The sequence below is a fragment of the Euprymna scolopes genome, chromosome 24 (assembly GCF_053919585.1).
Source record: "Euprymna scolopes isolate OS-2025 chromosome 24, ASM5391958v1, whole genome shotgun sequence".
In the NCBI taxonomy this organism is placed as follows: domain Eukaryota; kingdom Metazoa; phylum Mollusca; class Cephalopoda; order Sepiida; family Sepiolidae; genus Euprymna; species Euprymna scolopes.
In genome coordinates this window covers 57,547,961-57,561,194 of record NC_136505.1, presented here as the reverse complement: position 1 = coordinate 57,561,194, position 13,234 = coordinate 57,547,961, and the positions used below count along the sequence as shown (strand labels likewise).

General features: G+C 31.1%; 1 protein-coding gene across 1 annotated transcript in view; it reads left to right on the top strand.

Moving 5' to 3' along the window:
• LOC145246720 (neurexin-4-like) overlaps window positions 1-13,234 on the top strand; it is a 302,693-nt gene that overhangs the window by 113,293 nt on the left and 176,166 nt on the right. Inside the window, exons 3-5 of the mRNA XM_080108463.1 lie at window positions 5,647-5,787; window positions 10,807-10,997; window positions 13,013-13,154. Coding sequence (XP_079964589.1) covers window positions 5,647-5,787; window positions 10,807-10,997; window positions 13,013-13,154 — 474 coding nt within the window. The remainder of the gene's footprint in view (window positions 1-5,646; window positions 5,788-10,806; window positions 10,998-13,012; window positions 13,155-13,234) is intronic.

Genomic DNA, 13,234 nt, shown 5'->3' with positions numbered 1-13,234 from the left:
TACATTGCACTGTAGAGAACCTACTGTTGATTTTATAAAATTCTTTTTATATATAATGGCTTGAATTAAAGTTTAAAATGCAAACGTTAAGTATCATACTTTAATTGTGCTCTGAACAGAAACGTTTCATTTCGAATATGCCCGTCATATCAAAGAACCTACTGTTGATTTTATGTTGGACCTTTTGGCTAGTGTGGTAATAAAAACTTCTCAAGTGCACTTGTGATGTTAGGCTGTGTAAGGTGTTAACTTTGGTCAAAATCACCTGTTCCTTTTTTCATTGGATTATTTTGATTGTCAATAGTTATTGCAGACATTCCAATACACAACCTACCTAAAAACACTGCCAGATGTGAAATCTAATAGAAATCGGCCCAGTCATTTTTGAGTCGGAGGGGGGGGGAGGATAAACACACAATGTTCCTTTTATATAGTAGAGATTATTTAACAAACTATTTCTTTGTGTCAATTTATATAGTAAAATTATCAGACAAGATGTACATCTGTTTTTAACTTTATAGACACAGCTTCTTAAAGACTTTCTGTTTATGGAATGTATTACCCTGGAACTGCTTCTATGCTGAGTAGCCATTTTCAAATCATAATAGCAACCCTCTGGATTGGACTGCATGGAGAGCAGCTGTGGATATTGGCTGGTGTTGCCTAGCTCAGTCTTGGACACTCACTGCACCAAAATCCCAATAGAAGTCTTAATTTAAAAAAAAAAAAAATTAATTTCGTTCAGTAATTCTGACATGAACTTTTATTACTATACTTTGATAGTGTATGCAATTGTTAGGTCTTTAAATATTTCTGTTTATAGACCTATTTACTTTTAAGAAGGATATTATAGTGTCTACTATTCATTATTCAAACAATATTTTCTTATATTGTTTTTTTGTTTTATTGCATATCACCTCTTTTGGTAGGAAGCCTCTCTTCAAATACTTAAGATCATAAACTAGTTATTTACTAGCGGGACATGTGGAAATTCCATAGTGGACTATTTCATATGTAATATATTGATGTTGGCATTCTGTGGATGTTCAGCATAAATGGAGACTCTCTGATATTATTGTAGTTCTTTTGTTAAAACTGCAAAAGTACTTATATAAGCTAGTAGGGACACCTGACAGAGCCTGATTGTAAAGTACGTTTAAATATGATATTTTAATTCTTGTAGATTTCGTATATTATTATTATAGAGTAAATGTTCTATTGATTTTTATATATTATGAAGTTGAGATTTCCAAAATAAAGTTATATCCATATAACTTAGGTGCATCAGCTTAAACCAAAACTTAGGAAGAATTCTTGATAAAATTATTCATAAGAAAAATAGATTACTAGAGTGCCATCAGCTATAATCGAAACCGAAATCAAAACTTAGAAGAATTCTTGGTAAAATTATTTATGACAAGAAATGAAAGTCCATAATAGTTAAACAACAGTCAATTGGATGTAAGCGTGACATGAAAAATAAATAACGCACACGCTATCCTATTAATATATAGATTATGTGAATTTATGTGTACACATAGTTTTATCTAATAGTTCTGAATTGAACTCCGTTTTGATGTGGCAATAAACTTTTCATCATCCCTTCATCAACGTCTTCCTCTTCTGAAGGTCCTGGATATGACCTAAAACTATATCCGATGGTGAGGCCCCAGCTTGTGGGCTCTGGAGAGTGTGGTCCCAACTATGGGTTAAATAGAAACTGACTTGCAAAAAACAAATATATTCTATTAAAAAAATTTTCTTCAAAATCACCGGATTCAGCATTAAATAACCTGAAAAGGATTGATATGCCGTAAAACAAAAACAACCAACCAACCAACCCTCTTCTTAATAATCAGTGGAGAGTAGAAAGTGACCCCTGGGTTTACTTTCGGCAACCGTGTAACCCATGCTTTCCTATCATTTAGTCCTCACATTTAGTGAGTTGATGTTTCTGACAAAGGAGGAAGAATCACTGTTTTTAAGTTAGACTCTATACATATATTTATCGTTGACTAGTTTTTATTCTTGAAGTGATATTTTGTCTCCTTGCATCAGGTGGCTTAATGAAAGTGATTTCCATTTTAAAAAAAAAGAAAAAAAAAAAGAAAGGAACTTATACAAATGTTCCTATTTACTTGCTTCCCACATGAGGGAAGAGTTAGACACAAGGTCGGTTTTTAAAGTGGGGAAAATCCAGCTCCTCAAAATGGGGCACTCTTGACAGAGACAATTTTTATTTTTGTTCTTATCCAAAGAACAAAAATAAAAATTGTCTCTATCAAGATGGATTTCTCCTACACTGACAGAAAAGGTGAAGCGTAGTATCAGAACAGATACTACGCTTTGCTTCTAGCCAAAAGGCCAAGTAAAGCTCCGGTAAAAAATAAAAAGCATCGGCAAATCTGTATGTGGGTTTTTATTTATTCTTTAGAGTATATAAGTACATACATATAAGAAAAAAAACAAAAAAAACCACAGCTGCTCCTTGTGGTGGGGAGAGGAGGGTCATGGAAGTCGAACTGCATCCTCTGATGGTTCAAATGAAAAGACACCTGATTTCCTTTGTTTATCACATGTGCTTAGTGACCAAAATCTTAAACTTCATCCTTCTTTTCCAAAAATAATTAATTTAAAACGGTTTAATTTAATTTTTTTTCCAAAAAAGAAAAAAAACAACAAAAAAAAAAACATAATCACACTACCTTAGGACTCCATTTTACAATTTTATTTGGCATTAAATGCCATAAAACAAACCAAACCATACTAGGCTAGTGACATCTTTTTCTTATCTTAATCGAAATATTTCACTCTACCAATCTGATGCTAACAGATCAGGCTGTCTGAACATATCGATTTTCTGACCTGAAATCCTGAAATGCACCAAACATTGACTGTTTTTTCTTTTTATTTTGTAAAACTCAATCATGTTTTTCAAAGTCAAAAACAATTTTACTCTACAAACCAAATACCATGAATATTTCAAAATATAAAAATACTTGAAGCATAAAAACTTTTTTCTAAAATTACTGCATTCGGCATTACATAACCTGCAAAGGGATGAGATGCTGTAAAACAAAACAACCGAACTACATAAATAAATATTTGATAATATAAAGAACTTGAAGCATGAAAACTTTTTTCAGACTTACTGAAATCAGCGATATGTGACCCCAAAAATGGTTGATGTGCTGTAAAACAAAGCAACTAAATCACTACCTAATTTTTTAAAACCTGTGTGGAAATTTACCATGCTAATTCTTTACTTACACACCTGTCTTTAATATTGCTACTAGTGAACCTTAGAATAATAGCAATTAAGAAGTCAATCTAACACATTTTTCCTCAAAAGTTCCTAATATTGGGGGCTCACTACAGGATCCAATTTGACATGTCCATACCAGAGCTGATAAAGTTTGTTTTTGAACTAGTAAATGATAGATATTTATTTTGTTTGGCAACAAAAAACTTTTGTTCCAGTCACAATTGTTGTATACTGAATTATAGTCATTACTTATAATGCAGCAGTCAGCAATTGATTGCCATTTCATCTGGGTAATCAGAAATGGCTCACCTGTAATCTAACCCATCATCATTGGTTGAATGACCTTCTTTTCAATTGTGTCAGTTGTTTTTCTCCTTAAACGTACATTCAAGTGACAATACTTTTTTGCACACACACACACACACATTTATTTATATATATATATAGGCTAGAAGAATACCCGTTCCAGGGCAAATAAAATAAATTCCTCAGAACAGGTTTGCTGCATTTTCATACCCCTTTACAAAGATTAAAACCAAGGTATTATAGAAATTAACACTTGCTGTCCTTCAACATTCCATATGGATATGTACGAGAAGGGGTGCCCGGCGTTGCTTGGTCATAAAATCTGCTTAAATATGATGCTAATTTATGCAGATTTCGTATTTATTATTATGGCCATTTTTCAATCGAGTATTTGATATTATATTATATCCAATATATAGTCATGATTTCAAGAGTGGAAAAAAAAAAAGAAAAAGAATTTGAGTGTCATCAGGTAGTATCGAAACCAAAAGTAATTTGCAATTATATTTTTTAGTGTCACTCGCATTGAACCTTCAACCTCCAGAAGAGTGTAACTTACAACTGAATTTCAACAAATACTTTATCCACTATAATACAGATCATTGCAGACAATTCTAGTATGAATTCTAAGAGCCTTAAACTACTCAGTTATGGCTGACGGAATAAGATCATGAATTAAATAAAGGGTTTTGTTCAAAACTCTGAAAATTTTAGAGTTTGACAAGATCCACCTGAAGAAGGTGGGGAGTAATATTGATCGAAACGTTGTGCAAATAATGCTCAAGATGAGAACAGTAGTCTGAATAATACGAATTATAAATCCTCATCTAAAAAATTTAGACCCCTTCCCCCCAAAAAAAATCAACACAATATACACTCTCTCTGTAGTGAGAATAGAGTAACAATATTTTTTTGGTTGTTTTTAAAGTTAAGTCAGCAATTTTTTTTTACTTATTGACTTATGTTATTTAAAAATTTATTTTGAATTGTTTTCATTAAAATTCATAGTAAAATTACATTAGTTTTGTTTCATTTGAGTTGATGCACCAAAGAAGAAAATCTGAGAAGTATGGAGAGTAGAAAATGAATTGTAGGTTTACTTTCAGCAGCCTCGCTACTATAGCTTCTCCCTATTTTGTCCTAGTGCTACCAGATCAGGCTGTCTGAAGATAATGACTTCCTGACCTAAAATGCACCAAACATTGATTTTGTTTATTTTTTTTCCTTTACTTTTGAAAAACTATCATATTCTCCAAAGTCAAAAGCAATTTTTCTTTACAAAACAACCAAACCAAAACTGGAAATAAATATCTGAAACAAAAAACATTTTAAGTTACTGGATCCAGCATTAAATAACTTAAACGTAATCCTCACTATGGAAGTTTGCATCCCAAAAACCAATTCTTTTTGCAAACGCAATCACATACATTGGTTATTGAAACCTGAGGGCTCTATACCAATCTTGATTTTTGGTCTTTATAAAATAAATGACTCTAATGAGTAAAAAGAAGTAAATATTTTGACAATGATGGGTTCTTCAACAAGTTAAATATATGTTGGTGCCTGGTGAGATATTTTTACATAAAAATTTGTGGTATTGATGTGAGGAGACACGGATATAAGTGGCCATGATTTGCATGTGCCTGCTGTAAAGGAAACTGTAGCATGTGACCCTAAAACCACTAGAGTACAAGGCGAGGGCGATCATGCATATTTTAGAAACTATTGGGAGCCCAAAATGGTTAAATAAAAGGAGACAAACTTTTTGCTCAAGAGTAAATTTTTTTTTTAGATGCCATGTAATTCACATGTTTTGGACTGTTGCTGAGCTTATTTGTTTCTAAAAAAAAAAAAAGACTGCTTATGCAAAGAGTGAACGTTTTTGTGGTTAGTGAAGAGAAGAAAATAATCCAGCTTGAGTATGTGTTTTTTCATGTTGAAATTATGTGACTGAAATAGGAATTAAATAAATACATCTTTCAATCATGTAAATTAAAAAAATATTTTCAAAAGTTTATGTAACTAATTCCTTACACTTTCTATTTCTGTGATTCATTTATTTATTTTTTTTTCAGGACCCATCTTCAAGGATGATGACTGTATGGAACCATTGGCTTTGGGGATGGAGGGTGGACAGATTCCGGACAAAAACATTTGGGCCTCAACTTATGGAAATAAAAGATTGCCAAGCTATGGCCGGCTTGGCAGGCATTCAGGTAACTAATTTCTTATTTCTTTTTAAATAAAAACATTTAAGAATTATTTCGATTATTTGGACTATTGTTCCCATTTTTTATTTCATTTTCACCACATTTTGGCTGGAATTCTGATCTTCATGGGCATCTTATCAAACTTTAGAATTTGTATGGAATTTCGAACTGAATCTTCTGTTTAATTGATTGAGTTAGTTCTTGTTCTATTAGCCATGGCTGAGTAGAAGTCTTAATAAATTATAATTAACTAGTAATATAAAGAAAAAAATACTTGGCTGAGTGAATGAGAACAATCGATTACTATTGATTAAATGAAAGGTTCAGTTTGAAATTTGATACAGGTTCTTAAGTTTGACAAGATGCACCTGAAGAAGGTTGGAGGTTACATCGTCCAAAATGTAACCCCCAAGATGTGAACAGTAAATCCAAATTTTTAAACATTTTTTTCTTAACTGACGGCATTTAAAAAATTGCTGCAAGAAAACAGATTTATTGTTTGGTTTGACACAAATTGTTTTTATCCCTTTTATTCTACTGGTATGCAGAGATTATCATTTGATGATGGGCTGTTATAGACCCATTGTATGACATTGGACCTAATATATAGTAATGATTTAAAAACTTAATAAATAAAAAAAAAAAAAGAAAAAAAAAAAAGACTCGTTCGCCACCACCAAAAATAGAAATCAAAACGTTTAGCTTACAATTAACTTTTTCCTTTGACATTAATGCCTGAGCTATGAAGACCTGTTTGCTGTAAGGCTAAAAAGTAAAACATGAACCAATAGCTATTACGTTATGCATGCATATTTGTAATGCTATTGTTCAACCATCACATGGCAAATTCAATTTAAAAATTTTTTTTACACTTTTGCACCGATTTTCCCCAGCTAAAACTCAAATATAAATTTTTTGGCATGGGTTCAAATACCCTATATATGAAATTTCATGTCTGTAGACCAAAAACTGACAGAAGTTTGGTAGGCAAAATTTTTTAAACAAATATATGCATACTTAAATATATACAGAAAGAGGTTAGTGTTTAATATAACCTTTTTATGCAAATATTATGCAACTATAAATCATGTAGAATATCTATATTAATACGATAGCATGTGTTATTTTGTGTCACATTTACATCCAAGTAACTATTGTTTAATTATTATGGACTTCCATTTATTTTTAATCGTAACTTTATAATATATAAAAATCGTTAGAACATTAACCATATAATAATATATAAGAAATTTGCAAGAATTAAAATATAATATTTAAGTGTACTTTATGACCGGGCTATGCTGGGCGTCCCTGCTAGCTTAAATACTTTCGCAGTTTTAACAAAAGAGCTACAATAATATCAAAGCATCTCTATTTACGGTGAACATCTACAGAATGCCAACATCAATATTACATATGAATGAGTCCCCTGTGGAATTTCCACAGGTGGCGCTAGTCTGCATGAATATAATTACACATAACAATTAACTAAAGATGATCATCCCATAAGAAAACCAAAAAAACTAATAGGGAATAAATTAAAATGAATGTTTAAAAGTATATGCAAATTAGCTAGATCTTTTGCAGATGAATGCAGTTCCACAACCCATATATATATGCATACATATATATATATATATATATATATATATATATATATATATACTAGCAAAACTACCCGTCGTTGACTGGGTTCAAAAACAGCCTACAGAAAATGGACTCTGATTTATGAAAGTATGATAGGTTATGAAAAGGAAGGGTTGTAAAGAGATAGCTTCGAATTTAGGGGTATCAAAACAAAAGCAAAATATGATGAAAGTAAAAATAAAATAGATAAACCCCATAATTTATTATACCTGTTCACACTGAAACACTTATCATAATATTCTGTGGATCTATATTAAAAAATCTTCTTAAACTTTGTAACATAGTTCCATTCTATGGAGGTCTTGTGCGAACGAACACCCCATATTTTATTATATCATATTTCTTCAAACTGAAACATAATAATCAAAGTATACTTATGCAGATAGATATGAAAAGTCTTTATTAAAGTTTGTGCCTATTTCCATTCCATGGAGGGCTGGCGCGAACGCAGACCCCACAATTTTATTATACCATCCCTATTTAAGTTAAAACATACTTATAAAAGTATTCTTATGTACATCTATATCAAAAACACTTGTAAACGTTTTTCTTTTTAAATATTTTATTTCCATACTTTGTGGATCAGGCGCAAACGCAGACCCCACAATTTTAATGAACAACTGGTCTGCCAGATCAAACATACCCATTTCTGTGTCTCGATATATCTTCTATCATTATATGTAATCAGTTTTTTAAAATAGTCAACCATATAGGAACCTGTTTGTGACCAGACACACACATGAAGCTTTATATTATATATATATATATATATATATATATATATATATATATATATAAGTTTTTTTTCTTTTTAAATAAATAGAAAAAAGGCTTGCCTTTTTCCCATTGTTCTTGGCCTTCGGGCTAAGACCAAAGTGTAGTATCTGTTCCGATGCTACTTTTAAGGTAATTTGTCTCTGTCAATGGAAGGGAAACCCTCTCTGAGACAATTATTTTTGGTATCTACCTGAGTGCCCCTTTTGCCTTTTTTTCGGGGAGATTTTGCTTTTGTGGGGAAGCAAATAAATACTAATCAATAGGAGAAAGTTTTTCATACGAATATCAATAAACACACAAAAAAAGATTACAGGAGTATAGATTCATGGAATCTAAGCATACATACACACATAAAAATATACTTCTGGCAAGTAAGCAACGCAAATGTTTTTATTCTGCAGAGGAATTTGTCAGGCTAACAGTTGTGTAGCTTACTTACAATAAGTATCTTTTTTATACTACTAAGCTCTATTCGTGTTGTGAGTACTATACAAGTAAACATTGAAAAATAAATTTATCATCTGATATGTGGTGTGTGTACACACATGCACAAGTCATATTACATTATAATTCGGACAATTCCTGTCTACATATTTTGGTTCGGATACTTTCCAATCTTGCTTGAGACGAGAAATGGCTGATTTAACTGCAGTGGTCATTATTGACCAGAGTATTTTTGGATCCACTGTCAGAAATAAATAACAAAGCTGATTTTAGGATATTTATAATGTCCACACTCCACCCCACCCAAATCACTTGTTATTAAATATATTAATTATTTATGTCATGTCTAGAGCCATTTAAGAACGTTGTCATAAATTGAACTTTATTTTATTAATATTAGCTTTATTGGATTTAATTAATAAAGCTTCTAGTATATGAAGTTTAGTATGTTGAAGAATAGATGGATAATCTGCTGAAAGTTTTCTAAATTGGAGGTGGGGAAAAGAATGTTGGTTAGTGAGTTGTTAATAATGCCACTGTTTTCAGAAAGAAAATATGTAGACAGGAATTCTTTGTTATTTAATGGAATCTCTCTCCCTCCACCTCTACTTCCCCTATCTCTCTCTCTCTCTCTCTCTCTCTCTCTCTATATATATATATATATATATATATATATAGTCATCCATATACTGTACCGATTCGCTGTATCATAGCTCATTAGTGCGGCTAGACAGGCAACTACCTCAAGCCAAGATCGAAAGCCGACCACCCAAACGACAGTCAAAGCTATTACGTTATACTAATGTAAGCTAACTATAACGTTATATGGTTGCTGCTGTGCAGGTAGTGAATTAACGATATTTTGTCCAAATGCCTAAGCTTGATTTGTTTACACAAAGAGCATCGCTTAATATGTTAATGGCACATATATATATATATATTCTAATCTGTTCCCACCCCCTATTACAGATTCTTCCTTCTGGACTATATGGAGTATAATTTCATTGTTTAATTTTTGACTCTTTAATCCTATTAAAGATTTCTTTTAATTCACAAAAAAAAAAAAATTTTTTAATATATTTTCAAATTTATGTAAACCAGTTATACACTTTTTGCTAAATTTTATCCTCGGATGAAAAGAAATTATCTTTTAAAATACAATGGCTAAAGATTATTTTTTTTAAAAATTCATTTTGAATATTTAATTTAATTAATAAAGCTTCTAATATATGAAGTTTGTTTAATAGTATGTTGAAGAATAGATAATCTGCTGAAAGTTTTCTAAATTGGAGGTGGCGAAAAGAATGAATACTATACTCTATTCAACTTTTAATTTCACAATCAATTTTATTGTTGGTTAATTGCTCTATCTTATCTAGTATATTGAGGTTTTTATCAGAAGTTGTAATATGAAGATAATATTTGTCTTTGTAATTATGTTTAAATATGCTGTTGTGTATGAAGGAATAATTATTATTCTGATTTACATTAGAGCATAATAGAATTTTGTACTTATTAGTGTTGGGACGATTAATTGGAATCAGGGATCAAAAAATTGGAATATTTGAGGGTATGAGAATCGGAAAAATTTGTACCGATTTTCTGATGCCAGAACGATTCTTTTTTTTTTTTTTTATTTGATTTTGTTTAAAGCAAAATCTTCCATTGCTGGTAATAATGATAAAATAATAAATATCTATTGATTTTAAACTATCAGTGAAGCTAAAATCAATAGATCTTCCCCCACAAGTATATTTTTATGTTTAGGAAAATATCTGCACATTTAACATCTGCGTGGGAAGAGGCTGTTTTCCAGTCAGTAAATAAAGGGAAATAACTCTGATCTTTTTTTTTTTTTTTTCAAAGCATTATTTTCCTTATGCCAACTCATTCCTTGAGGAATCTATAAAAATGTGTGTGCATGTGTATATCCAGAGAGGAATGAACTGAGGGGGAAAGACAGAGATAGAAGTTTTCATAAAAATGTTAAATTCTTGCCCAGGCAATGTTGGATAACCCTGCTAGTAAATAAAAGATTTTTCTTGCAATTTGATTTGCTTTTATATATCTGCTTTGTTTCCATTTTATCTTCTACATTTTGTCAGATATTATCCATACTATTTTTTTAATATATTCATGTATATTATCTTTTGAAAGGTGCATGGTCAGCAAGTACCCCAAATGGTGAACAATTTTTAGCCATTGATTTGGGCAAACGATACATCATCACTGCAGTTGCCACCCAGGGTAGACAGGGCACGGAAGAGTATGTGGCTGAATATATGCTTGAAACTTCAGATGACAACAGTACTTGGCGCATTTACACCACTGAATTAGGAATTGACGAAGTAAGTTTACTTACCCTTTTTTTATTATGATATGCACTTATGGCCTACCATATTTTTGGCTGGAACTGTAAAATGAGCCATGGTACAGATGGATAATGGCTACTTGTCTGATGTACTATAAACTGGCTGGTTTGTAATACCTATGTATTTTATGGCATATTGATACTTTTGGCTGGTGTGCTATAAAACACCCAACTAATCGTTTTAACTATAGAAGAAAAATAGTTGGTCAGACACTACTGTATAACATTTATTAACTATTGCCTCCTCTGACCTCTGGACATTTTATGCTGTTTTTCCTTTGAAAAATATATTTTTATGTTAGGGTTTGTGTTCCTTGATAGAAGCGCTGGTTGAGTATTAGATACGTTTGAAGCCAAAATAATGCATTACTACAAAACAGATATTCACCCTGTTCGAAACTTATTTTGGTATAAGTTTCGAACAGGGTGAATATCTGTTTGTTTTGTAGTAATGTATTATTTTGGCTTCAAACGTATCTAATACATATTTATTTTATATATTTTTATACCTTTCATACATCTCTTGTTTTAATCAATAATCTCATCTAACTATATAATTTAAATTACACAATTTTGCTTGTATTAGCAGGCTCTCTGACATAGCCTGATCGTAAAATACTCTTAAATATTATATTTTAATTCATGCAGATTTCATATTTATTATTACAGAGCCATTTCTCTATTGATTATTATATTGTACCCAATATATAATGTGATTACAAAAGTTAAAAAAAACAAAATAAACATCAGCTAGAAACGAAAAAAAAACATTTAACTCACAAGCAATATTCACTACTATATGACCTATGGATAAATGGATATCAAGTATAAAAAATTAATGGAGTTTAATGTATAAATATGTATTTGTGCATGCATGGTGGAGCACTTTAAGTCGACTTGCACCTATAAAATTCCAATTTCTCAATTTCGATCCCTTAGCAGCCATTTCTATCGGCTAAAAAACAAATTGAATTTATTCCACAGGTCTGAATCCCCTGTAGACCAAAAATTGACAGTTTGGTAGAGATTGTTCTGTACACAAACAAGGTCATATGTATATATGTATGTACTTTTTAGACTTATCATATTTTAGTCAATGTTAATTTTTTAATTTGAAAAAAAAAATTGTACATGTGTATACTTATATAAATACATATATCTGTAAATCTGGGATTTTTGTGTATTTATATTCATATTAAAACCCGTTTTTTTTTCTATTTATTATTTATTTACTTGCCCCAAAAAGAAAAATGTAACACAAGGTCGTTTTTAATGTGGGGGGGGGGGAAACTAGCTTCCCTAAAATAAGGGCAAAAAGGGGGCACTTTGGCAGTATCCAAAAATAGTAATTGTCTCAGTATGATGGGTTTCCCCTAGATTGACCAAGGACAAATTAAGTGCAGCATCAGAACAGATACTACACTTTGATCTTGATGTGTATATATATATATATGTGTGTGTGTGTGTGTATAAATACTTTTTAGACATCTCATTTTAATCAATAATCTCACTGCTAATTAAAATATGTACACATGTATACTTTTATTAGCTATATATATATACACCAATTAACTTAAGTGCAGCATCAAAACAGATACTACACTTTGATCTTGATATGTGTGTGTTTGTGTGTGTATATACTTTTTAGATATCTCTTATTTTAATCGATATATATATTTTATACCTCTTATTTCAATTAATAATCTCGTTTTACATTTGAATAAAAATAATTCACATATTTATATAATTACCAATAATATTCTAATAGCTTCTGTCTATGAACTTGTGGAATTCTCTTCCTGCTGACTGTTTTCCTCCTATCTACAGACTTTGTCTTTACAAGACAAGGCATCTGTTTTTGTAATAATGAGCTTTCATTCTTGTTAGTCTCTTACACCAAATGGTTACATGCCTTGTCTGGAGCAATTTTCATAAGACAAAAAACAAAATATCTTTTTTAATCCAAAATTTCATTCTTTGCTTCTATTTCAGATTTTTCTTGGCAACACTAATGGTCAAGATGTAAAGAGAAATACTCTTGAATTTCCAATCCGTGCTCGTTATGTTCGTATTCGGCCATGGCGCTGGAGTTCTTCAATGTCTATGAGAGTTGAGATTTACGGCTGTCATTTTGGTAAGTGCTCCATTTCTCCATCTTCCCCTTTTTAATGTGTAATGCTAAGCTTTCAAGTGCTTCTTTACTATTAGTTGAAA